General features: G+C 46.2%; 2 protein-coding genes across 7 annotated transcripts in view; both read left to right on the forward strand.

The window, feature by feature from the left end:
• ACSL6 (acyl-CoA synthetase long chain family member 6) overlaps positions 1-18508 on the forward strand; it is a 35813-nt gene extending 17305 nt beyond the window's left edge. For 4 of the 6 annotated variants that reach the window (XM_015875591.2, XM_015875590.2, XM_032447418.1 and 1 more), the window contains exons 6-21: positions 18-117; positions 533-711; positions 1129-1161; positions 2264-2315; positions 5204-5277; positions 7377-7454; positions 9297-9431; positions 9743-9877; positions 11091-11186; positions 12094-12166; positions 12316-12404; positions 12967-13083; positions 13220-13363; positions 13501-13602; positions 13908-13979; positions 14734-18508. In XM_015875591.2, the coding sequence (XP_015731077.1) occupies positions 18-117; positions 533-711; positions 1129-1161; positions 2264-2315; positions 5204-5277; positions 7377-7454; positions 9297-9431; positions 9743-9877; positions 11091-11186; positions 12094-12166; positions 12316-12404; positions 12967-13083; positions 13220-13363; positions 13501-13602; positions 13908-13979; positions 14734-14874 (1620 nt within the window). In that variant the 3' untranslated portion in view covers positions 14875-18508. Of the gene's footprint in view, positions 1-17; positions 118-532; positions 712-1128; positions 1162-2263; positions 2316-5203; positions 5278-7376; positions 7455-7510; positions 7589-9296; positions 9432-9742; positions 9878-11090; positions 11187-12093; positions 12167-12315; positions 12405-12966; positions 13084-13219; positions 13364-13500; positions 13603-13907; positions 13980-14733 lie in introns of all 6 variants that reach the window. The other 2 variants (XM_032447416.1, XM_032447417.1) reach the window with 2 other exon arrangements.
• Positions 18509-19582: 1074 nt separating this feature from the next.
• Positions 19583-27031, forward strand: MEIKIN (meiotic kinetochore factor). The gene is made up of 12 exons (XM_015875598.2): positions 19583-19804; positions 20165-20252; positions 20456-20534; positions 21035-21095; positions 21615-21761; positions 22175-22294; positions 22516-22555; positions 23430-23488; positions 24146-24240; positions 24593-24769; positions 25382-25505; positions 26795-27031. Exons 1-12 carry the CDS (start codon positions 19636-19638, stop codon positions 26839-26841), a joined length of 1206 nt encoding a protein of 401 aa, XP_015731084.1. The 5' UTR covers positions 19583-19635; the 3' UTR covers positions 26842-27031.
• The last annotated feature ends 180 nt before the right edge of the window (positions 27032-27211 follow it).

A 27211-nucleotide genomic window follows, 5' to 3' on the forward strand; every position in this document is an offset into this window, starting at 1 on the left:
CTTTTCACCTCTGGCAGTGGATCATTTCTGAGCTGGCTTGCTACACCTACTCCATGGTGGTGGTGCCCCTCTATGACACCTTGGGTCCTGGAGCCATCCGGTACATCGTCAACACAGGTACACACCAAATTACCATCATCTCAGAAAGCAGCTGTGCTACTTGGATGGCTTCAGCCCCTTCTGCTTCCCAAAGGACAGGTGCTGAACTCTCTCAAGAGGTTTTGGTGGAGCTGATGCACTCCAGTGGGAGCTCTCATGAGTTTCCTCGTGTTGCCTCCCAGATTTATAGCCATGCATAGTGTGGAAGTTGAGTATTTTGAAGTGGATCCCAAAATAATTGTTGATGTCAGCTACTCTTTTAGCCTTGTTGGTTAAAATTGCAGTGATTTTTGAAGAGAACGTGTTACACTCTGGGATCTCTGCTGTTAGCCCAAAGTACCAGCACTGACACTATGTTATCTAAGAGTGAGCATCCAGTTTTACATAAAAAATGATTTACCAAAACCAATTTGTTTGTTTGCCTTCCTTTCAGCGGACATTTCCACAGTCATTTGTGACAAGCCTGATAAAGCCAGGACGTTGCTGGACCACGTGGAGAGGAGGGAAACGCCGGGGCTGAGATCCATCATCCTCATGGACCCCTTTGAGAAGGAGCTGATGGAGAAGGGAAGGAGCTGCGGGGTCCGCATCCAGAGCATGCAGGAGGTGGAGGTGGGGCTGTGCTCTCTTTCCTTCTGAAACAATTTGGGCATAGAAGCTGTAAAAACCACCAGGACTTGTGAACTATATGGCAGGGTCAGTGTGTGGGGCTCATGGCTGTTAGTATTGGTGCATGGCTCACTGTGGTTCCTCATAGCGTTATTGCTTGATAGGAGAGCCAATATTTCTCACTTCCCTGCTGTTTAAACCTCCTCCTATAAAACGACCCCTATCCAGGCACTGCTTGAATCTAGGGATGACATTGTAGGTCATCCAAGAAATTTTGGGCACAAAGGATGACTTCAGAGCAAGCCACAAATGCCTCAGCTCCAGCTCATGCTCTCCCTCAGTGGTTTGCAATTATTAGCCGGTGGGCAGTGCCACATGAATTACAGTGGAAATCATCTTTGTTGCTTTAATCTCTTTCAGGACTGTGGCCGGGAGAACCGACATGTGCCTGTGGTGAGTGCTGTCATGCTGCTGTTCCACTGAGAGCTGCAGCTGGTTGTTACCCTGGCAGAGTAGTAAGGGAGTTGGCTCTGGGCTGGGTCAGCATCCTGCAGCTCTCCCCATGCAGGGGGCCATGGATGCTGTTAGTGCCAAGAGCTGAAGATGTGCTTCGTTTTCTTCTTACCCTCCGCTTGGGATGCTTAAATGAGATAATTCATCCTTGCTGAATGTGTTAATGGGACAGTAATTAAATGGCAGTGCTAAGCCACACTAATTCCACTACCCAGACACCACCACCGCTTTTGTGGTGGGATTTCTTTCATTCAGAAACAATACTTGGCACTATTCCTGTTCTGGAAATTGCACTGATACTTTCATGAAGGATGCTCGTGCCTTTTGCAGAGCTTTCAAAAGCGCCTTATGATTTCCAGGCTGTTAATTTATCCATTGGGGATCCAAAAGGATGCACGCAGTGGTGCTGAGAACATGGAGACGCTGTTGGAAATGGGACCAGCAGCAGCCTGGGGATGTGTTGGCCCTATTGTAGCTAATGATGTCTTTCAGCACTTATCTGAAAATCAGTAAACTGCTCCATGTTTTCCCAGAGCTACGGACAACACCTGCACAATTACTGAGTGCAGTGGGGAGATCAGGGCTGGATGATCAGCAGTGGAATAAAACCAAACTAATGTATTTGGAAATCTTCAAGGTGTTGCAATAGCAACTGAAAAGCAAACGCTTTGTTCCTGCCACCTGTGTGATTGATGTCCCAGACCCAAAGGAATGCTTCTGCTTCCATCAGGAATGGTGCAGTACTTCAGCTTTTGAAGGGCGTGGGTTATTTTGCTGTAGGGATTATTGGCATGCACTGTGAGACACAGATATTCCATCAAAGCCTTGTTACACCACCTTAATGTGGATGGAGCAGGGAAGGACTCCGTGTCAATTGAAGAAATGTGATGAAAGGAGAATTGCCAATGGCAAGGAAAGGTTTTTCTATGGCAGAGTTGGAATGCAATTGGTTTGATCTTTATTTATACAGTGACAGCATCCTGCCATTGACACTTCTGTGTTTGCTAATGTGATTTTTCCTCTATTCCTCCTGTGTTTCCAGCCTCCCCGGCCTGAAGATCTCTCAATTGTCTGTTTCACCAGTGGCACAACAGGTAAAGAAATTGGCATCTTATCTGTGACTTGTTAGAACAGTTAATTGTTACTGATAACACCTCAATACGTGCAAATATACTGTTACACCATCATGACAATGGTGTTTGTATGTATTTGTTGTATTTATGTACATAGGTTTCTGCAGAACTGGGCTTCCCTGGCTCATGCTTTGGCAATACAACTGTGCAGCTTTCTGCAGTGCAGTGCAGACTTGGAGAACTAGGCTGGTTGCTGCTTACCTTCCATGGGTGTTAAAGGGAGAAATTCCCATCCATAGTGCTGCACTCTGCCTCCTAAGCACAGCGACATGCCCAGCACCTCTGCCTTGCAGAGGACACCACAAGCAGGCACGGGGCTTCCACCCCTTGTAAAGCCTGGTTTGCTGGTTGCAGGACCTTCCTTCCCTCAAACACTAAACCTCTTTAACCTCCACCAAGAAGTCCCACAGGCAGACAAAGCAATGGGCAGAGCACAGCCACGTGAGTGCTTGGGCAATGTGCAGAGAAGCACCGGGCAGCCCTGGAGAGCTCATCCCACCACCTGGTGCTGCCTCAAAACACCCTGGACCACCCCCAGCTCCCCAGGTGGGCAGGAGCTGTGTGATGCTGTGTGATGGGAGCGTGACAAGCTCAGCCCAGGAGCACTGCCCAGCACTAGAAGACAACGTACACTGCAGCCAGGTAAGCGGCTTTCAGTGCTGACAACCCTTTGCTGCTCAGGCAGTATCAAAAGGCTCTGCTTGGCTGTGCCTTTGTACGTCATTTCTAATGGGCCCGGAGGAGTTTGCAGATGTGTGTGTTTTGGAGCACTCAGCACAGTGCAGTGCTGAAAGGAGCAGTGTTGGAACAGTGACATGAGGGGCTGAGCCCGGGGGGGGCTGGCTGTGCCAGGCAGCAGCACCTCCTGTGGTAGGGTTTTCATTTCTAAGTTAGGCTTTATTGCCATTAGAAAATGAGTTTATTTCTTTATCTGCAGATAAAGCTGCAGACCAGTTAGCTTTTTCTGTCCCAATGCAATGAAAGCAATCATTGCTCCTGAGTTTGTAACATGGAAATGGTAGCAAAAAAGCAGACCTAATAACCACAAGCAGGTTTGAACATGTGTTTTTCTCTCTCAGGGCCAGCTGTCTGCATGCCTCCATGGGGACCAGGGAGAGGCTGAGACCTCTGAGCGCAACCCTGACGTTTACTGCCTCACTGAGAGATCAGCAGCACTCACAGTTGGACCAAAGCACAGAGATGAAACATCACATTACAGTTGTGCATCCTGACTGCTCCCTAACCACAGCCTGCTGTCCCCATGAGGACTCCCCTGTTCCTGGTTGGATCAGAATCCCTTCCTGGAGCTGCTCTCCTCAGCCCAGCAGTGCCCCCGCTCCCATTCATGGGTCACACCGCTGTGATGCCACTGGAGGTGCTGTTGGGAAGAGCCACTTAGCAGGGCTGCTGTGTTGTGTATTGCCACATCTGCTTGGTGCTGAGATAAGGAGAAGCTCCCACACCCACTGTTATCATAACGGGATTGCTGTGCTGCATTTCCACCACGGGATGGACAAAGTGCTGCTGTGTAAGGAAATTCAAAGCAGAGCAGAGTCACGCATATGGGGTTTTAAAAAAGAATTAGTTTAGCCATCAACCACCTGTTCCTCTAAAGTGGTAATTCTCTCGGCACGGAGCACCTCGTCTGATGGGATGATGCCTAAAGCAACAGGAGGAACTAAAGCACAAATGCAGACAGGATCCCCAGAGCACAAACAGCTTCACTGCAGCGCTGGATTCCTCCTGATGAAGTCTGAGGTCTCAGAGCACCCACAGCTCCGTACTCTGTGGGTACAGAGACACTTGTGTAATGCTTTGAGTGTGCAGCTGTTTGTGCAGTTGCCAAGGCTGAGCAAACCTGCTTGGGCAGATACAGCAATTCCTGGGCTGCTGGAGTGCACTTACAGCTGGCGTTGGTTCGTGGAGTTTTCCTGAGGGCAGGACCCAGGTGTGCACCTGGCTGTGAAAACACGAGCCTCAGAGCCAGGCTGCCATCAGAAGAGGATGTCACCAAGGAGGGATGTGTGTGAGATCCCAATAGGCCCCTGTGGCCATCTGTAAGGATTTGGGACCAAATAACTCAAAGGCGCTTGGAACACCTAGTGCAAATTTTGTGGTAAAAATAAGCTGTGTTCAGAATGTCCTGTTCTAGTGCAATAAACACGTGCAATAATTATCATTTTGGTTTGAGCCTTTATTTGCCCTTAAGAGCTGGGTGAGGGCACAGGGCTCAGCACCACAGAGGTGTCTGCATCCTTCCCAGCAGCTCTTGTCTGCAATGGACCCTTTGGGGGCAATGTGAAGTGGCTGTGCTGGGGCAGGAGGTGGCAGAGTGCTTTGCATGGAGCTCTGTGCAGCTCGAGCTGTTGGCACACACTCTGGTGGCTCTGGTTGAGGGCCAACCACAGTTCCAGCTGCTCTGTTCCTGGTGGAAACCACCGCTCAAGGTCTCTGATGTATGTGCTGCTGAGTTTATGGGATCATTTTACTGTGTCTTGAGTATTGCAATAACTGTCTTTTGTGGATGCTGCTGCATAGTGTGAGAATTAAATGTCTTAAATATCATTTAACAATATTATTTGGACAATTTCTTAGTTTTAAGTTTTTCTGAATCATAGAATGGCCTGGGTTGAAAAGGACCACAGTGTTCATCTTGTTTCAACCCCCTGCTGTGTGCAGGGCTGCCAACCAGCAGCCCAGGCTGCCCAGAGCCACATCCAGCCTGGCCTTGAATGCCTGCAGGGATGGGGCATCCACAGCCTCCTTGGGCAACCTGTTCCAGCGTGAAATGAAGTGGGAATTAACTACTTGTCTCGTCTTTTAAACTCTCCTTCTCTTCTCCCTTGCAGGAAACCCTAAAGGTGCTATGCTGACACATGGGAACGTGGTGGCTGACTTTTCAGGCTTTTTGAAAGTGACAGAGGTGAATACCGCGGTTGGGAAACTCGCCGTGTGTGGGTTTGGGCTTCAGCAGGGGCTGGAGATGTGGTGCTGCTGCTAAGGCCATATTTCTCTTACCTGAAGGATAATTCCCAGCCTGGGTTTTGTGAGGTACAGGGTGCTGCCAAGGAGCAGTGCTGTCCCCATGGACTAGTGTGGGGTGAGGAGAGCAAGCAGAGCCTGCAGGGCTGAGTGGTGCCTGAAAGAGCAGTGTCTGCTGCTGGGGATGCCTGTGCGGTGTCCCTGTCTTTAAATGGAAGCTTTCTATACATATAATGTCTGTACATACACTTATGGAAACTTATACCTTTTAAAGATCAAAATGGTTAATTTCATTTATGTTACCATATATCTTGGTTCTGACTGTACTGCAGCACTGGCCAAGTGCATGTGTAATATACTGCATGCAACCTTTGTTTAGAAACCATATAGGAAGCAGACTTGCTCTAGCACAGGATATTAAGAATTGCATGTAGCTTGTACCTATTGAGTATAAGAATCTCTGTTGGTAGAGAACGAATGGTTCTGTGAAGCTGCAGCAAGCATGTGGGATGCTCCATTTATTGCAGCATAGCCCTTGTTTGCCCTGGGGTTGGTGTGGGCTGCACTGTGGTCTCAGTTCCCCAACCCTGCAGTTTTCTCCACCTACAGATTGCTGCAGGGCTGGGGCTGCCTCAGGGGTGCAGGGATGCCCAAGTGGCAGCTGGTGCCTCAAGGCCTCCAGCTTCCAAAGGGCAGCAGAGTTTATTTTGGAAGGGAACAGCTCAGAGGAAAGTGGTGCCTCCCAGAGCTGTAGGCTCAGTGCTTGCTGACGGTGGATGCTTGTGTTAATCCCAAAGGTGTCGGGTTGAGGTGTGAGGCTGCTGAGTGTGCCCTATCCTGGTGCTGGGGCACTGCAGGGCAAGCTGTGAGTGCAGCACAGATCCAGCAAAGTGCCAAGCACTTGGCATCTGTCAGCAACATGTGAGCACCTGGAGTGAGGGGCACACAGAGCACTGCTTGCATACTTTTGTGCCACTTTGGCTTAGATCGGTCATTTTCCTAAGCAGATTATTTTAAGTGAACTTAGACCTTTATTATAAGGTTATTCTCAAATGCCAACGCACTTTAATTTAATCTGTTTAGCTGCAGTGGCTGCAATGCCATTAAATGCCAGCACCTTGGTTCCTTTTAAAAACAAATCATTTCATTTGTGGGCATTTAAAGCAGCCCAACAGAGAAGTGTGGCTGGTGGTGCTGCTGGCTTCACGTCACCAGAGCCCATTAGATCTAATGTATAAACAGAGCTGCAGGCCTGACTGGCTTAGTTCAGTTGGACACAACCGAAGTGGGATGCTGGAAAGGCCCATGCTTGGCCTCACTGTGCACACCTAGGTGAACCTCAGTGAGGCAGCCCAAGGATCAGACTTCCTCTGCCATAGAGCAGTGGATGTGGCACAGCCATGGAGGTGCGCTGGGGGTATAACTGCCCATTCCAGGAGCCAAAGCTGCTGCACTCATTTCTGTATTGATTTCTGGCCTTGGTGCAAGCTGGTGGGTCATCAGGTTGTCCATTTTCCTAATCCATAGTGTTACAGTGCAGGCAGAAAGCATGACCCAAATAAGGCTCTTGGTGCAAAGCAATGACACTGGCCGTGTTTATTTTTTGTATCATTTTTTTGCCTTTCTTTCCTCAGCACGCCTGTCCGTGGGGCAGTGCTAATGCACTTATAATCCCATTTTAATCAAGAAAACAATGAGGAAACACTAACAGCAATCATTAATTCCTGTAGCTAAGTGATCCAGCCTCCCCCTGACCCCAATCAAAGAATTAACCAAAGGGAAAACAATGACCATCAGCTGTGATTGTGCCAACACTGCGCTCTGTGTCCATCTCCGTGCTCTGTTCTCCTCCCACTAATGCAGCTCCATCACTGCTGTGGCTCTAACGCTTCACCTCGTGCGCTGCTCCCTTCCTCTCTTGATGATCTTTCCCCTTTTGTTCCTCTTGGTGCCGTTTTTCTTTTGACCGTTTTATGACTCTCTTGTTGTCTTCCTGTCAGTGTTTCTTTCCTTTCTGTCTCCCATGCCCTCCACCTGCAGAAAGTGATCTTTCCGAGACAGGACGATGTGCTCATCTCCTTCCTGCCTCTGGCTCACATGTTTGAGAGAGTGATCCAGGTAAGCTTCTGCCCCAACTGACGCGGCCTCGTGGGGCCCCTTCTGCTTTCTTCCAGAGTCAGTGGTCTCCTACTTGTGAGGATGTTCACATTTCCTATTTGCCTTTAGCACACATGTTTGAGCGAATGGTACAGGTAAGGTCCTAGTGGCAGTGGAAATTGCCTCTTTTTTTTCCACACCGAAAGATATAAAATGAATAAAATACTAAATATCCACCGACACCGCGTAGCACTAAAAACACCTACACTCCTCAAAGACATCGGGTCCTGCTCTGGGGATAATGATAATGGGAGCAAATGCAGTTCCACACCATTATTTTTATCAGCTCAAATCCTTTCAAATGCAGGAATGTGCAGAATTCAGCTGGGAGCTGAGCTGGCACAGTGCTCTGGATATGGGCTGCATCCCCTGCAGGTAGCAATATGTGCGTCCCTTGCAGATAGCAGCTCACAGCAGCACACAGGGAGGGGTTGTGCATCCCTTCTGGGAAGCCAGGTGATGATTTGTCATAATGAACTCTCCCAGCCTGGAAATGCGGCAGCTAAGAAATGATTCGCTGCATGAGGAGTGGGTCTGGGCTCAGCTGCAGCCCAGCACCTTCCCAGTGGTGCTGATGCCAATGGGATCAGATAGACATCCAGGCACAGACTGCCCCTTCTTAGCAGTGTGCCAGAAATGACGGACTCAGCCCCGTTACAACACTTGCAATTTGGAACTGAAAGTCCATAAAAGATGTGGAGAATTACAGCCCAGTGTATCCTTGCTTGTCAGTCAAATCCTAGAAGGCACATGAGTCAGTGTGCCAGCGCTGCACAGGCAAACTGCTTTTCTGCTAATGAGAACAGAATTATTACAAAGCCATCTGCCTGGGCAGGAATATAGGAACTTCTGAAATAACCTCATTGCTGCTGCTCTGATAGGGGCAGCTCCAAGGCACGCAGTATGAGGGATGCTCAGATTAAACTTTTGCTGAAAACACCCCTTCATGCAAGGAATTTTCTATAGAGCTAAAAATCATCCCCCAGATTATTCTGAGCAACAAACGTTGTATCAGCTTCCCCGGTTTCAGCCCACATCAGTAATTCCTGGGACTTTAAAATTGTATAGGTATGTTCTTTAGAGCCAGAAGTGCTTTAGAGTAGGATTTTAGGTTATAGAACAGAACTGTTCCGTTGGGAGATACACACAGAGCTCATCATTTGCAGTTCCCAATGAGCCTGCGGTGATGGCACAGTGTGCAATTCCAGCTCCAGCAAAGTGGCTGCTGGCTGCACGTCAGCTCTTTCCTCACCTGATGCAAAGCAGCCCGTTTGCTTTCCAAAAAACACCCTTCCAAAAATAAAGGAAGAAACGAATAAAAGCTTATTTCTGAAACTTCTGGAGTCGTGTTTTCCCAGAAATCAAAAAGGGCTTTGAAGAGGTGTTTCTGGGATACAGGATCAGGTGCTGTATTGCTAACGTAGTCTGTATGGTTATGCTTAAACAAAACTAAAGTATTAACACCTAAAAACCATCAGCACATTTTGCAGTGTGCAGAGCCCAACCTCAGGCTGTTGGGGTGCAGGGGAGCCTTTCCCCAGGCAGCAGCTCCTCGTTCTTCCAGAAAGTGGCAAATTTGGTGGATGCTGAATTCCCAGTTGTGAAAATGCCAACAACCAGCCATGTGCTTCTACTCTGTGCAAAATTAAACTTTATTGTCGATAGATTTTATAAAGCACCATTTTTGCCATAATGGAGAGAGGAATTTTGGGAAGGGTGTTTCTGTGAGTAGGAGGAGGGATGCTCCGTCCCAGGGATTAAAAGCAAAGAGGTCTGATGAGGTTGTTTTCCTCTCCATTGCAGTCTGTAGTGTATTGCCATGGGGGGCGAATTGGCTTCTTCCAAGGCGACATCCGCCTGCTGTCTGATGACATGAAGGCGCTGCGTCCCACCATCTTCCCTGTTGTGCCGCGCCTGCTGAACAGGATGTACGACAAGGTGAGCCTGTTTGCTTCTCTTTTTGCTATAACAAAGCTTCTGCCCCACTCCCTAAGTGTTAATCTAAAAAAATCCATCTCCATTTTCTCCCTTTTGCCTTGCTCCCTTTCTGCACTAAGGCATAGTACAGCCTTACTCCGCTATGTTGCCGCCATCCCTGTGCCCCAACTGAGCTGCACTGCTGTAGGCGCACAGTGGCACTAAGGGCTGTTGTTGGGTGGCAGCAGGCTGTGCCTTGGGCCGATGGCCAGAGCTGTGAGCCCCAGGCCCTCTCCAGGCTCACCTGACCCACTGTCTTCTCCCTGCTGCAGATCTTCAGCCAGGCGGACACTTCCCTGAAGCGCTGGGTGCTGGAGTTCGCCGCCAGACGGAAAAAGGCTGAGGTTAGAAATGGGATCATCAGAAACGACAGCCTGTGGGACAAGCTGTTCTTTAACAAGATACAGGTATGGAGCTTAAAAAGTGAGTCTAAGAGCTGAGAACCATTGTTTCTTCTAGTAGCAACCTGCGCTCCCTAAAGTTGGCACAGCCTGACCACCACACTGCAACCAACTGCTGGTCACCAGTGAACAGCAGACTGAAAACCTGAATAGAAAAGGGAAATGGAGCGCAGCTTGTCATCCTATTAGCTTTTGCCACTTTTTTATTTGTATTTCTTTATCTGTGCTCAGCATGCAAATCTGGCCCAATAGGCTCAGCAGTACAGAGGACATGGGGTTCCGGGTGGGAGCAGTGAGGAGAGAAGAGGAATAACAGATGGAAGAGATGCGGCTCCAATGCTGTGCAGATCCTCCACAGATAATGATTGCTCTCACGGTTGGGTTTCACTCAAGCAAACTCAAAGCTGATGTTTTCCGAAGGAAAGGAATGAGCAAAATGCAAATGTGAATCTTGATTTAACAAGAGGGAAAGAAATCAGCACCCTGCCATGTGCCACGCATCCCCTGGGTAATAAAGCAGATTAAAGTGGCTTTACACCAGGCTTTCCAGGCACTGTGCTGCTGTAGGAGGCTCTGATTACTTCATTTTTTAATTAGATAACTTATCTGGAGACACGCCGCTTTATTAATAACCAGTGGAACTGGCAATGTCTTCCATGGGGCTGAGCTGGGTGTAGTGCTGTGGGGCGGGGCAGGGGCTGTTCTGTGCTCGTTCCTTTTTGCTTTCATGGAAAGAAAAATGAAATGAAGAGAGGTGGGCAGGAAGCAGCACAGGAATGCTGTAGTACCCCCCAATGTATGTGCAAGGTCATCTGCCCTTAAAAAAGGATGGCAATTCTTTAGGTTGCTTGGGAGCCTGTTAATAAAAAGGCGCCAGCAAGCACAGAAAAGAGCAGTGAGGAAGAGACTTATTCTTCCCTGGGGTTACCCCAAGTCATAAGTGCTGTGAGAGGACGTGGAATGGATGTGATGGAGCAGAGCTGTGCCTTGAGCATTATTTCTGCCCAGGAGGGACGCAGTCATTGCTTTCAACATTTAGATGAGTTTTGTCCTCAGGCAGGACTCAGGGTCAGTTCACATTTCTGTAGTACAGCTGACTGTTCTAGATGGAATAGAAGCGAGGCCATTCAGTGCAAGCTCTGCTTAAGAAATACACACCATTTGTGCCATCTGTATTGATCTGTGCTTTTTCCTTTTGTTTCCTGGTGCTGTCCCTCAGGCGAGCCTTGGTGGGTGCGTCCGCATGATAGTGACGGGTGCTGCCCCAGCCTCTCCAACTGTCCTGGGCTTCCTGCGGGCGGCCCTGGGCTGCCAGGTGAGCCAACGTCTGGGGGCTGGGACTGTATACAGGGCACCCGTGGCAGCAGCAGGGCTCATGGGCACCCAGCGTCCTCATGGTGGGGACAAGGAGTGGCTGAGACATCCCACCTGTCTCAGCTTTTTAAACCATAGAGTCATTAAGGTTGACCTAAAAGGTCATCAAGCCCAACCATCAATCCATCTCCACTGTGTCCACTCATGGGACTGTAGTATCATTAAGGTTGGAAAAGAGCTCTGAGACCCCCAGGCCTGGTGCCAGCCCACCCCACTGTGCCCACTGACCGTGTGCCCCAGGACCACATTTGGAACACCTCCAGGGTTGGTGACTTCCCCACTCCCTGTGCAGCTGTGCCAATGCCTGACTGCTCTTTGGAGAAGAAATTGTTCCTAATAGCCAACCTGAACCTGCCCCAGAGTAACCTGAAGCAATTATGCATGTGTCACTTATTACACAACATTTATTCTATATATAAATGTGCAAGAATGGTAACCTGTAGGCATGGCACTTAAAATCCCCACCCATACTAGAGAGTTTCTTCTCCCTGACCAGGAAGCCTAAGACAATTACAAGGCCTAATTAGAGAGCTTAAAATTAAACGTTAAAAAAACCTGCAGATTTTCAGAATGTACCCCCAAAATACCACTTTTCCCCACTGACAACTTCCTCCTGCCAAGTAACATCCTGCTAGACTCAAAAGCAAACTGCTGAACTTGTCTGCTCACTGCTTTCAGCTCTCCATAACAGAGTGACTCATAGGGAAGTTAATTCTGCATGGCCAGGGAAAGTCCCCGTGCCCCATCCTGCTGCTCACAGCAGGGTCAGCTCACAGGGCTGTCCCTGGGACTCCTCCTGCAGCAATGAGGTGCTGTGCACTGACTCAGGGTGCCCATTCCTTTGGCAGGTGTATGAGGGGTACGGGCAGACGGAGTGCACGGCAGGCTGCACCTTCACCACCCCCGGGGACTGGACCTCAGGTAGTGGTTTTCTTCCTTTTCCACGTTACTTCTGCATGCAGAATTCCTGCAGGAACGCCAAGTATATCTATAGCTGCTCAACGAATAATAAAATGCCAATTATTGTTTGTAAGAGAGCAGACAAACAAGCTGCCAACTTTAATTGCCAGGTCATGTGGGAGCCCCTTTGCCCTGCAACTTAATCAGACTTAAGGACGTGGAGGAGCTGAATTATTTTGCTTCTAAAGGAGAAGGAGAGGTAGGAACTTACGTTTTAATATAAACTTCTTATTAGCAGACATTATACTAAGTTGTAGTTATAGGAGCATTTTACATCTTTGAGGCGCACAAATTCATTTAATACAGCCATCAGGGAAAGAAAGCATCAGTTTACCAACGGAGCAGTGTTAACAAGGGGCTATGGCAGCACTGCCAGCCAACGCCTGATGGCTTCAAAAGCTAAGGCTGAGTTAATTAGTTTGGCTGTGGAGCTGAATTACTGTGATTTCTCCATTGCTGTCATTTCCATGTTGCATAGAAATTAAACTCGCTTGAGTTTGAAATCACTTTTATCACTTTAAAACTGCAACCCGAATGAAAATCGACATGAAGCCGATGGGTTTCGGATTTCTTCCTTCATACATCCTTCCTTTGAATAAAATCAAAAGACATAAGGAAAATTCTATAGCTCAATATATTTTATTTTCATGGGGCACAGCCACGAAATCAACCTTCAGGATGTCAGTGAATCACTATTTACCTTGCTGGTAACTTAAGCAAAATAACGATGTAGTTTAATAGTGACCCGACCTGCTTTGCAGATATGCGTGAAAGGACCAAACGTTTTCAAGGGTTACTTGAAAGATGAGGAGAGGACAAGTGAAGCACTGGACCAGGAGGGCTGGCTGCACACCGGAGACATTGGGAAGTGGTTACCTGTGCGTATCCAGATGGGTGGTGCCTGTGTCAGTTCTGTTGTCCCACATACACCTTCAAGTTCTGCATGTGACCTTCCAAGTGGATCTATCCTTAGTAAAAATTAAGGTGAATTCTCTCACTTCTTTCTCCTAACAGAATGGGACTCTCAAAATCATTGATCGGAAGAAACATATATTTAAACTTGCACAAGGAGAATACATCGCACCAGAGAAGATAGAGAACATCTACATCCGCAGTGACCCTGTGGCCCAGATCTACGTCCATGGGGACAGCCTGCAGGTACAGCAGAGCCACCAGAATATGCTGCAGTGTGTTGGTGAACTCCTGACCTAATTGGGCAAGAAGTGATAAAATCCCATCAAGTTCAGCCTGATGGTGCATTCAGCCTTTGCCTGACCCTTCTGCTTTCCCTGCAGGCCTTCCTGGTGGGAATTGTGGTGCCGGATGCTGAAGTGATGCCAGGCTGGGCAAAGAAGAGAGGGTTTGATGGAACGTATGAGGAGCTCTGTAGAAATAAGGTTGGTAGTTGCACCCGTCTGCTCTGCAGTCATTGCGCTGATGGGACGTGATGTCCCTTCTCAGGGCAAGAACCATCCGCTCACTGAGGTCAGAGCAATGGCTGAGCCAGCAGCACCCAGCACTGTGCCTCTCCACTCCTAAAACAGCATAACCTCCCTTACTTTAGTGTTTGTGCCTTTCTTCATTAGAATATTTGCTAATTACATATTGTCCATAAGGAGCTTGTGTTTGTGATGAACAGTGATGTTAATTGCTTGTAAGGTTGTTCTGGTACTTCATTGTGGATGTGTGTGTTTTAACCCAGGAACTGCAGAAAGCAATAATGGAAGACATGGTACGGTTAGGGAAGGAGAGCGGGCTTCATTCCTTTGAACAGGTAAATGAAACAGTGAATTGTGGCCACATTTGCATTGGTCTGCATACACTGAATGGAGACTTGTTAGCGTTCAGTTTGATACTGCATGTCCTTGTGGGGTGTGGGGGATGTCTGCAGTCTGATTCCAGGGTTCAAGATGGGTGTTCTTGGGTCTGATGCCTTCCCACTGAAGGCACTGTAAGGAGCTGGGGCTCAAACTGCCACTCTTATAACCAACACAGGGCAGGCTGCCGTTCTATCTCCAGCCTATGCACTGATCCTTTTCTGTCACTTATGTAAATATTTGTGCAGCGGAGTCATAAACACCTCAGGAAGAGAGATGTGAAATCAGTAATGAAGTACAAAGCTCTAAAAGCACATTAAAAAACACATTTTACAATATAGAATACTTATTTCTCTTAATGAACTTCTCAATCATTGCATATAGCTAGCAAGGGGTTTTTACTCATACTCTTATGTAGTCTGCTGGTAGCTGCAGTGAACAATTCCTCATATCTGAGTGAAGCACAGACTTGCTATTCTTCATTTCCCCATTATGCTCAAAAATGAATCTCTATTAAAAAGAATCAAGTTTAGAAATGAAAAGCAATGGTTTGTGGTGCACATTTATCTGTGGTAATAAGTCTGCTTTGCTCCTGCTGTGGTCTTCACTGCGCTTTGGTTTCATGCAGAAATAGAGGTCCATGTGCACACCAGGAAGTCATGCATAGCAAGTGCTGTCTCTGCTACAGAGGTGTCCCTTTCTTTATTCCAGGTCAAAGCCATTTACATTCACTCCGACATGTTCTCAGTACAGAACGGTTTGTTGACGCCGACGTTAAAGGCTAAGAGACCAGAACTGAGAGATTACTTCAAAAAACAGATAGAAGATCTATATTCCAGCATCTCCATCTGAAACCGTGGCAAGAACCTTCTGAGTAAAGGACTTTGTAGCAATATTAGGATAATGCTCCAAAGTGCAGAGCCAGAATGACACAGCTGAAGCGGATGAGCATCTGAATCTTACTTTTGAGCCTTTTATTGTTTTAGGATTTCACCACTAACCATCATTTCCCTTTTCCTTCTGTTTTTCTTCAGGTGTGATATCGGTTTTACTCTATGGACACAGTAGGGTACCACCAAGAATTACGCTAAATTGCCACACAGTACACAGCAATTTCAATCCATGACTGAGTAAATTATGGAAACTTATCAGTAACTCTAAGCATTTCAAGACTAAACTAGGGAAAGTTTCAGACAAGTCTGTTGATATTTGATTGTAAATAACCTACACATTAGAGACTGAAATTGTGGATAAATCAGTAATGTGGTCTACCTCAAGCGATCAGCGATTGATGGTGAAAGCCTGTGTTCCCTGACCTGTAACTTCAAGATGGATATCGGTTTATATATTAAGTGATAGCTTTTATATTTTCCATGACTTAAATTCCATCAATTTGACTTAATCACTAATGACCTAACAGACAGAACAGAAACAAGAACAAATCTCCTGGTACTTGTGTTCAATAGGCCTCTCATTGTATGACAGCTAATGGACAACCACTGCTTGGGATCCCAACAACGGGATCCTTCCAGCTGAGCCCAGCACTTCCTGCATGGCCATTTCAGGTGGCCCAGAGCCCCAGGGATGCTACAGCACAGCTACACAAGGCCTGCATGACCTTTGTCTAGTCCCTGGTTGATTACTTTTCAGTCTGGCTGGGCTGGTTCCCTTTTGGATCAGTGCTTAGGGAATGGAGCACACGGTGTGAGTGGGGCTGAGCAGTGTTGGTCTGTCTGGAGAACAGCTTGCCTGGGATGCAGCCGTGCTGGAGAAGAGGAGGAAACACTGCTTAAAGTGGCCATGAGGACAGTTCTGGCCCCAGAGTGCTGTGGGGAAATGCATTGGATGTCTCATTTCCCCTCTGGAATCCCATTGCATGCTTTAAAAATTAAATAAATTGAATTAATGAGTTAGTTTTACACAGAGGCTGATTTATGGCAGTAATGTCAGAACAAAGAGCAAGGAAATTGTTAACACAATCACTCATGCACAGAATGAAGCGATTTGATCTATCAAACGTGGGAGTGTTGGTCTGAATCCCATCTGTGCCTGATTCTTCATCAGACTCCGACGTAGTGATTCATAGCTGTTGAAAGCAAGTAAGAAAAATCACTGCTGTGACCTGATGGTGTTAGACCTTCATTTCACATCACTGTAAACAGCAAGAGCACCCCTGGGGAGTCTGAGCATGGGGTGTGCAGTACCAGAGGCAGTCTGGCTCTTCAGGTCGGGTCATGCAGGAGATTCATCTCAGAGGAGCGCAGCTCATCCCATCTAAGAACAGTCATCCCATTCAGATGCTCCAGCATAATCAAGGACCTGCTACCATCTCCTCTGCTCTTTTTGAATAACAACAAAGATCTGCCATCTAAGGAAGTACAGCGAAGCTTTTCTCTTGACCTGTTTCCACCTCATGAATTTAATTTCCTTTTCTCCTAAGGTGGCTGGTTTACCAGCTTTATCTGACCACTGAACTCTTACTCCTGATGTGAGTTTACTTCTGGCTTGGAAGGCTGATGTTTTGGAGTATGAGATACTGCTTTGTTACTGGATAATGCATCTCCTTTTGGTATCTGATGGAAAAGATAGGATGCACCTCAGCCAATAATATGAACACCAAAATAAAAAGGACCACAATAGGATGAAGCAAAATTTGGGAGGAATCTGGGGAAAATTCAATCCTGAAGTGTGGATACTTTCAGAGCTTGTGAAAAGCCACGTGAAGAAACTAAAAGCTGCCTCTGCTACCAGAGTATCATGTAACCAGATATTCCTCTGCAGATGGCTCTCCAGAAGCAGACCAAATATGATGAGAGATTAAAAGTTGCCATGAGTACATGAGTAAGACATGAGCCAGGCAGAAACGATTCTCCCCAACTCGCAGCAGTGTTTGTTCTGCTTTCAGCTCTCTCCTACCTGGCACTTCTTGTGAATAGCAGGGAAAAACCCTAGGGTTGTCCACTAACCAGTTTCTTTTCTCATGATAACCAACGTCAACACTCATTTCTAATACTTTCTTGTTGAAAGAGTCAGGACTCAATGCTATTGCATAGATGGCAATGCATGCTACGCTTCTCTGTAAACAGCGCTGTTCTTGATGGCTTAAAGATGACTATTTAACTACCCAGAATCACTGGGGCATTAAGTCTGCAACCAAGTAAATGTGACAATATAAGCCCAGTGAAATTGGTACAGCTCTGTTGCTGCTGCAGGTGGGATCTGTGCAAAAACACGCTTGCCTTGAGCAGCCACGTGTGACCGGGTAGTTTTACAGCCCCTTCCCCAAAGGCTTTGTGTGCTGCAGCCTGATTTATTGTGTTCTCTTATGTATCCAAAACGGGAGGTTCTTCCTGGGCCTGGTGCTATGCCTGTCAGATCGCTTCCTCCGGTGATCGTATATGAAAATCAGAATAAAACACTTCTTCCAGGAAGAGCAGATTGCTTAGTTATATATTTTGTATGTCCTCTGCTTGTCATATTGCACAGAAATACGCACTGAAGTATGAGCAGGAACCATGAGAGATGTGCAGACAAGGCACATCTGCAGGCTGACGTGGCTCATGCAGCCCAGGTGAGAGCTGTCGCCTATGGATGAGGTACCGTGCTGCAATCTGTCTTCACCGTTACTGTGGATATATCAGCATCAGCAAAGTGCAGTGTCATTTCTGCCACAGTCTTTGCATAGAACAGAACAATTTGACTTATCTGATCTCCCGGGACAAAAGAAGCTGAAGGATTTGTTGTTTTCCATGCGTTAGAAGCACAAACTGGTGAATCTACATGTAAATATGTTGCTACAAGATGAATGTATACTGGGAAAGAATATACTATTTTTGCATGGTAGCGGATTACTCAGAGACCTCTCGATGCCTTACGCACACGTCAGCAAAGCATTTCATTTAGGGGCAATTCTCTCTGCATCCTTCTTCTTTCTTTATCTCACTTTGGTTTCATCTGTGGAACAAAAAACCCATATACCAGAATTCGATCTCTGTTTGCTCATGGAATTAACTTGCTTCATCACTTTGCGCGTTCAATGGTTTCTACGCCACATTTTCTCCCATTAAATGGTGAGGCTGAGCCTATTTGTTAAGGGGGAGAGATCCATATTCCTGGCTAACCTGAGAGAAACAGCTTCAGATGTGTGGGATTGTTCCAAAATAGGACGTTTCTAGGCATCCAGAGTCCCTTTAAGCCCTTTGTTTCAGCTTTGGTTCCATGTCTTAGCAAAGCACAAGCAGCAAACAAGTGATGTGTCCTGTGAGCGTTGCCTGTTCTGGGAGTGAAGGGATGAGAATATAGCATAAAGGTTTGTGTAAAGAAAACACCTTCATTTTTTCCATGTCGGTACGTGGGTGGGTATGTCATAAAGTCATCCATGGAATCTTTTGTAAAGAATTAAACGGTCTCATTTCTCAGATCTCATAAAATCTACTCATGGGCTGGCATACAATAAAGGCTCTTTGTAAGACCCAGTGTCTCTCCAGCACTCTGTTCTCACTGATGTAGTTCAGAACGTGTGTGCCTATAGGAAATGTGTCATAAAAACAAAGTAAAACAACAAGCAGAGGGATGCTGGAAGCTGAGATTGACGTGAGCAATCATCTACAAATACACAAACCCAACAGAAATGTCTCCAGATTCTCTGCAGATGCAGCAGTCTTTGTGTCATGGTTTCATTTCTACTTTTAAACCAGCAGAAACACAGCAGAGTGTGTGTGTGCTTTTTTCACGTGAGCTGACTGCTGGGAATGCACTGCGTGTCTGCAGACCGCGTGGCTCAAACAATAAAGTCCAAAAGCACTCCATCTCTGCTCCAGTTCTTGTGTGCTGTGTTCCCAGGTTCCTCCTCCATGCCCAGGGATGCTCTACATTGTCATGGTGGTGGAATAATGAGATACTTCTGCTTGTGAACACAACATGGGGTCCCACGAGCAGCAGCTGGGGTGCAGAGCTCTGCCATGCTGCACACACTGCACTCATCAGAGGAGCTGAGCAGCAGCCCCAGCCCTCAGCCCAGGATACAGAGAAGCAGCAAGGCCAGGCAGGATTTTGCTCAGGAAGCGGCACACTTTGTTTTTCACCAGAAACCAGAGCTGGGGCTCCCAACCCATCCCATCCTGTCCCGTCCCATCCCATCCCATCCCGTCCCGTCCCGTCCCGTCCCGTCCTGTCCCATCCCATCCCATCCCTATCCCATCCCCATCCCATCTCATCCCGTCCCGTCCCATCCCATCCCGTCCCATCTCATCCCATCCCTATCCCATCCCCATCCCATCTCTATCCCATCTCTATCCCATCTCTATCCCATCCCCATCCCATCCCCATCCCCATCCCATCCATCCATCCCCATCCATCCCAGACCATCCCATCCCATCCCATCCCATCCCATCCCATCCCATCCCATCCCATCCCATCCCATCCCCATAAGATGCGCTTCCCCCGGCTCCGCCGACCCCGCCCTCAGCACAGCGCCACCTGGTGGCCGCCGTGGGCAGGCACTGCGCATGCGATGTGCGGGACGGCGGTTGGAGCCGCTCGGGCTTTTAGAGGGGTCGGTGCGGGGGGTGCGGAGCCTGCAGGGGGTCGGGGTGAGACGGGACGCGGCTCGTCATGGAGCGGCCGTACTGGCAGAGCTCGGCCTGGGCCGGGAAGGCCCCGCGGAAGAAGCGACGTTTGTCCCCGTTGCCCGGCGGGCTGCCCGTCTCGGGGCGTTCCGGACAGGCTCAGTGCCGGCGGCGGCTGTTCGGCTGCGCGCGGCGTGGGGAGAACCAGCCCGGCTGTAAGCGGTGTGCGGTGCGGTGCGAGGATGTGCGGGGCTCGGCGGTTGTCAGTTGGGGAGCGGGACCGAACCCACGTGGAATAAATAGCCTTTGAGCTTTGGCATAGCGAAAATCAATTCTAAATGCTTATTATTGTTATTATTCAGTAGGTTTCTGAAATAGCTGAAGGGTTTTGAGAGTATTTCCTAAATTTGGATGGAAGTGATTGGGTGGAAGTAAACTAAATCCAGGCCTTAGGGTGTGTGTGAAAACATAGCCAGAAGTGTGATGGGCATCAGCAAGTGGGAGCATTTAGAGGTGATGTGTTAGAAGCACTTGGTTAAATTCTATTGCTGAACTGAATGCTTGTTCTTCCCCAGGCCTGAAGAGAAAATCCGCTGTGAAAACATTACCGAAAATCGAGGAGAATCTTGAAGTCACCCAAGGGAGCCCTTCCTCCAATCAAAGGTCTGAGTGCTTTCATATATGTAATTATCAGTAATTAATTGCTGTTTTGCCTGCTGCCTCTTGTAAATGCAGTCTGAATGCTGGATGGGCTGATGCTGGTCAGGCTGTCTGCTGGCACCTGCTGAGCAGGCGTTGGGTTGTGTCAGCTCCATCCGAGCTCTGCAGCTCCATGGGTTGAGCTCTGCTCTGTATTTCAATTCTAGCACTCAAGTGAATGTCAAAGAAATACCCTTCTTGGAAAAGAATGAAGAGAATGTGGAGGGCAGTGCCATACCGCTGAAGGTGAGAATGCCATTTTGTTCTAATGCTGATGGTTTATAAAGGGTAAATTAAAAGAAATGTGACATAGAATCACAGTATGGCCTGGGTTAAAAAGGCCCACGGTGCTCATCTTGTTTCAACCCCCTGCTATGTGCAGGGTCACCAACCAGCAGCCCAGGCTGCCCAGAGCCACATCCAGCCTGGCCTTGAATGCCTGCAGGGATGGGGCATCCACAGCCTCCTTGGGTAGCCTGTTACAGTGCGTCACCACCCTCTGGGTGAAAAACTATCCAAATTAATGGATATTCCCTATGAGTTTTATGGCTGCAGGTCTTCTTACAGATCTGTTATTGGTGCATGAAAAGTGGTGGTACAAACTGCTCTGAATAGCAAGTTCAAGTAGTAAAGTATCAGTTAATCAGATCCTGAGTATCTGTTATGGCATGTATTCTGACATTTTATTTCATTTAATGTCTAGATCTGGTTTTATTATGTTTTTTGTATTGGTTGTTTAATTTTAGGAATCTCCAATAATCCACTTTGAAAGTAAAGAAAGCCTGAAAACCAGTGATGTTACTTCAGGTGAGTGTAGTGACCATGCATGGTGTTATGGAGAACAAGAATTGGATTTTAGCAATTGAGCCCATGTTGGTTCGCATTAATTGACTGTAAGCAGCCAACAGCACAGGAGGTGTTCCAGGCAGGTGTATGTACCTTGTGCTTCAAGTCTTAGTCGTGACAAGTGTACTCTTAGCAATTGAAAAAGTGCTGATCTCAAGTTGTAGGGGCAAATGTTGATTTCAGAGTCATCTGAGAACTGCCTGACTTCTTCATTAGGGAAAAAGGGGGGAAAAAAGAAGGGAAGTGGGTCTGTTAGCAGTATGTGCTGAGGGGATGGCTGCCACAGCTGAGGCAGCCTTGAACCCAGCTTGTTATAAACCACATGATGGTGATTTTGTTGTTGATAGAGCCACTATTTGACATGAGTTCTTCAATTTACTTAAACATGTACTGTTAAAAGCTTAAAAAGAATAAAGTGTGTGTGTATGAGATGACATGGCTGATTTGGAAGCTGCCTTTTTTGCCCCTCTCTCTCTCCAGGCACAGGGATGACTCTCCCTACAGGTGTTTCAGCTTTTCTCCTCGAGTGTCTGGATGCAGATTCCTCTGCAGACCATGACGGAGTTGCTACTGACACCACAGAAAGTTTCCCATCCCCTGAAACTTTAAGAGATGAGGAATGTTCAGGTGAGGCTTCTGTTTGTTTGTTTGATGCTGAGAAATTGAGGAGACTGTCTGAACTTAGGAGGGCCAGCAGCCTCTGTTGGTGTGTCTTGCTGGGTCAGCTGTGAGCCACCATGTGCTTAATGTGTAAACTGGGTATCTGGGTCTCCAATCCAGAGCGAATCCAGACCTGATGTCATTTATGTCATTTGAATCATAGTTTCAACTTTAAGTGTTTGCTGTTGGCTCAGGTTGTTTGCTGGAGGTGACTGATTCATCTGCTTTGAGCTGAATTTCTCCCAGCGGTTTTGGTATGTTTGGACTAAGACAGTGCTGCTGTGAAGTCTTGTGAATGTGATTTCTGTCACTTGGTTGAAATTGTAATAGCTCAGTAAGTTTTAGTGTGAGAAGCTTCTGCTTGTATCTTCTGCATCCAGGGGCAAGCAATGCTGACTTCGAGGACTTTATGAAATGCAAGAACTCCACTCTCCTGGACTGCAGCAAAGCAGTGGCCATAGATAAGATACCACAGATCTCAGATCTTTCACCAATATTAGGTAAAAATTTCCTACAGTATGAAACAGTATATAAATAAACCTCCCTATAGTGCAAGGAACTTAGTATATACAATGCATAATGATTGTTTTATGCGTGGGGAAACAGCTCCTTGTTCAAGTTCTGTGTTTGCTTCTAATGTTTTGCTTTACAGTGTGCATAGAACAAGGTCTGGCTTGCTTGGCTTTCTCTTTTAATGTTTAATTTTTGTGTTTTTTTTAAGACCCTGTATTGAAAGACTGTAAAGACCAGCACTTAAAAAGGTAATCTGCAAAGCAGGCCGATGCATCAGAATGCTCAGATTTCTCTGTTATAAATCATATATTGGGCAATATGAGTAAGTCTGTGATCTTGCGAATGTTTCTGGTGAGTTTCAACAGCCCGTATCCCCACCAGCTTTAAAACTGGTATATAGACACAAGCAGGTATGAGTTTTCTTATTTGGCTTCTGCTTCACTATGGGAGCTGCAGGAAAATCAGTGTAACAAAGCCCAGTGCAGGATTTTGTGGGGATGGCATTTATCTATCAAGCCCATAAAATTTGCATTACCACTGACACCAATTCAGTTGCAGAGATGTGTACACCCAGGCTGTCTGGCTGGGATTGCCTGTGCAGTACAGAGCATGAGGGTCTCCTCAGCTCCTCATTGTTTTATGGGCTCGCAGAGGACAAAGCTCGGTTCTGCACATATCTTTCCTTTTCTGTTGGAGTCGTTAGCTAATATGAAACACTTAGATATTACTGAATCCAGCCTTTGTGACTGCTAGGCCAGGTTACTACCTGCTGTCTAATTGTTATTTTCCTTTTAGTTTTAATTTGGAGTAGTTTATCCTTAACAAGAGCAATAGTGTGTGTGAGATGCTGAAACACCTGTGTTGCTCTCCTTACTGTCAGGCTGCCAGCTCTTCTATTGACAAATTAAGTACTTTCTGTGTTGGTGACTGTCCTCTGTAGCTCTTAATTGCAAATACCTTCAGAATAAGTGCTGTTACTTGATGGTGGATGATATACTGTCAACTAACTGTAACGTGTATTAGCAATTTTTAGGCACTTTTCACTTTGATTTCCTTGTGCACTTTATTCAATGAATGTTAACATCCATTCAGAACAGCTCACTTTTTTTCTCTTCCCCATAGAAAGAGACCCAAATGCAATTACAGTTCTTCAGAACTGAGTGTCTCAAGTACTGTAGCAGGTAAAATACCACAAGCTGAGCACAACTTGAACTAGAAGGGGAAGTGTGAGTTGAAGATCCTTCCTGCTAATAAGATTTGTCTCACAGTGAGTTAGTTAGCAGCAGCAAAAGCAAAACAAAACTGCATTTTTATTCTTAATTTTTACCTGTGATGCTTAGTGAAAGCAGTGTTTCTCACTTAGCTTATGCAGCAACAGGGCTGTTAGTCATGCTGCTTGCTTTACTCAATATCAGACTTCACGAATACAGAAGTCTCTTCTGTAACTACAGTTCTGAACTGTGATTGATGCAGTTCTGGCTGTAGCCCAGGTACCACGCTATTTTTCTCTGCTTAATTTGGACTGTAATAGTAGCAGAAGCTGCCACTGGCAAGGACTGTTGTGGTTATGCAATTCCTCTGCTCACATAGTATGCGTGTCTGATGGTGAATAACCAGGTGAGCATGTGATTAATAAGCAACCTGGTTTCCCGGAGGAAAGGGAAGAGGAAAAATGCTGCCCTGTTGACAGCAGGAGGCAAGGGAGATGAGCGTTGTATTGAAAGGAGGAGGTATTTGTATGGGTGGCTTTGGAACAATCCCTCTTTAAGAAGCATAGGTTGGAGGGTGGCTCTGGGCTTTGAGATGAAATTAATTTGTTTGTTGGAAATTTATCACAGGGAAAAAAATCCGTAAAATTACAACTGCAAGAGAGAGAACTCCAACCCTAAAAAGTGGTACACGCTGTTCTTCACCAATAGGAGCGGCAAGAAAGGTGAACGATCTTCAATGAGTCAGCTAGGTTGTAGCACAGATGATTTGCCCCTTCCTTCTACAGGTGGAGGTCCCTACCTGGGAATGTAGATGTACATTCAAGTGTTGTCAGCTCCTTTAAAGAGGTGGCTGCAGGCAGTGGCAAGGACTGCATATATAGCTTGCTTAGACCTCTGGATAGCAGTTAATTGTCCTGGGTGCCCCCTAGGCTCACTGTTTCAAACTTATTTTTATCACTGCTACCAAAACAACTGTATGGAGCTTGAGTTTATCACTGGGACTCTCTTTGTTAATGCTTACCAGACAGTAGAGATTCACTTTTTAACATGGAATGTAATTGTTTCATTCTTTAGCCTGACAATCAGACTGCTGAACCCAAAAGGCTGAAGAGCATCAAAAAAGAAGAGTTGTCTGTCCTGTTAGAAGGTAATGCATCGCCTTGTGGTCAGCTTGAATCTGCCCCAGCAAACACTTCAGCCAAATCAGAGAAGGTGACAACAGAGGTACTGCCCTCTAGACAAACCGATGATGTAAGTAATTGCATCGTGCTTTGCTAATTCACAAAGGCATAAAATTGAAGTAAGAATTTGGAATCGTGACAAACGTAGCAATTAAATATGAAAAGTGCTATGGAGTGTTTTATCCCCTGGTTTTGAAAGGGACTTCAGAATTACCTTTCCTGTGCTGCAGTCAACTGATTCTTTGTCTTAATTTCACAGGGCATAAGACAAAGTGTACACTTGGAACTCGGTGTTTCAGCTCTAAAAACTGTTAGTGACTTTCAATGGGGTTGTCGTGAAGCATGGTAGTGTACTAAGGGAGTGCTGTAGGAACAATTATTTTCTTTCAGGTTCTGATGTGATTGCACTCTGTAAGTCCAGTCTTGGCAGGTATATATATTGTTAAAGCCTTACAGTATGGCAAACAGTTGAAGACTTTGTAAGCTTTGAAACTTTCTATTTCCCATTCCTATAGCATGTTAATGGTATGCAAGTTAGTCTTAGATGTTTTCTGGTGACATCCCTTTAATGTCCCCCTGCTTTATTTGTTCCATACTTTTTGAACGTCCCTGGTAGAAAGCAAGAAGAATGTCTCTTTAGTGTAAATAGATGTGTGAATGAAAATGTCATCCATCCTTTCAGACTCTGTGTTACGGAAAAGAAATCTGCTCCATTGTCAGAACTTCACCAGGTCACAGGCCTGCCCGGCGTCGCCTGCTTCCAGTTAACACAAAAGCTTTCTGTCTTCCTGAAGGAGTGCCTGAAGGTAATGGAATATAGAATTGAATCACTGTATACACAGTCTCTAGCTATCTGTATTATGTTTGTATTCTAAATATCTAAAGCTTCTTCTGCCACTGCACAGTAGGATTGTGTGTAACCTGTTTTGCTAAATATGTAATTAGCATCTCAGATTCTTTCTGAATCTTTCATGTTTCTCTTTCGCTTTTTCAGGAGTTGCTTTTAGTTAGCACTGTTAAGATGCTCAGCAGAAGAGAGTCTATAAACAGGAGGGAGAATGGCTTTTTATGAGGATGGATAGTGATAGGACAAGGGGGGAATGGTTTTAAACTGAGACAGGGAGGGTTTAGGTTGGATCTTAGGAGGAAGTTTTTGGCTCAGACAAACTCAGTTTGTGGCTCTGGGCAGCCTGGGCTGCTGGTTGGTGACCCTGCACATAACAGGGGGATTGAAAGGGGATTATCATTGTGGTCCTTTTCAACCCAGGCCATTCTGAAAGTTCTTCATGTAATTGAATTTTTCTTTAAAGGTTTCTGGTTTTTGGTTTGGTTTTTTTTTCCTATTTCTGAGGCCCTCAGCACACTGGAAGCTCCTTTCTTCACTTCCTAGCTTTTATAAAGCAGAGATGAGAACTGTACAGAACTGTCTCATTGCTATCATGGAGCTCAAATCCCCTCCCTTGAAATGCCATCCCTTGTAGTTTCTCAGCATGCCGCTGGGTGGCAGATGTCTCCCTTGGTTTAAAATGCCTTTTACAGACTGTGTGCAGGTAATCTGCAAATTATATTCAATTGTCTGTGCTGTTTTAATTTAGTGTACAGATACTGTAATAAAAATAACAGACTTCAAAAATTCCATATATGCACAAACTTTGAATGGAATTGCAGGCTGCCAGCTCCACAGCTTGAGTGCATAGAGCACCCAGAGAGCAGGAGGTGTCTGTGAGTGCATGGACTGTGCTAGTGCAGAACATAGGTCATACTTGGTAGGCAACTGGATGGCTAGTGAAAGAAAAATGTTTTCTTTTGCTACTTCTTTAGAGCAGCCTTGGAATGAAGAATTAACTTAGTGTGTCTGTGGGCTCTTTGTAAGCTGGGTGTTTCCCTCTCTGCTCTTTGGGGTCATACTTCCTCCATTAGCAATGTATGTGTGCTTAAAGCTGCTGTTCTCTCCTCACTAGCAGTGGATCTATAAGATTGGAGTTGCTCCCAATAGTAGATTCTCTTGGTCATGTAAGCATCTTATCAGAGTAATGAGGTTTCTTTAAACTTGAGAATATATCATTTTATTGATAGTACTTTTATTTTTTCCCAGATGTTATTACAAATCCTAAAACTTGGGTCTGCTGTAAACACAGATGAGGATTCTGATTGCCAGCAGGAGTTGAAGTTTGCTGTAGCAGGGAGGTGAAACAGAAGCATTACCAAGTAATTAATGGCCATATTTTTTTGGCATCTATGTTGTTTGAAACTTAATATAATGTTTGACAGTAAGCCTGTAAGTCCTTTACTTGAATACTTCAATATTAAATAATTTGTATAAGCAACTAGATCTCATTCTGGGCTTTGTTCTTTAAGACCTCCATAAAGATGCTGCTTCAGTTCACTTCGATTTTTATTTTTTTAAAGCAGATTGCATTAATTGGGGAAGCAAAAAGTTTTGCTTCTTGCTATGCCAAAACTTCTGTTTGGTTGGGGTTGGGTATTGGCCTTTACAGCTGTGGCCTCCACT

Source organism: Coturnix japonica, chromosome 13, assembly GCF_001577835.2.
Source record: "Coturnix japonica isolate 7356 chromosome 13, Coturnix japonica 2.1, whole genome shotgun sequence".
Lineage (NCBI taxonomy): Eukaryota > Metazoa > Chordata > Aves > Galliformes > Phasianidae > Coturnix > Coturnix japonica.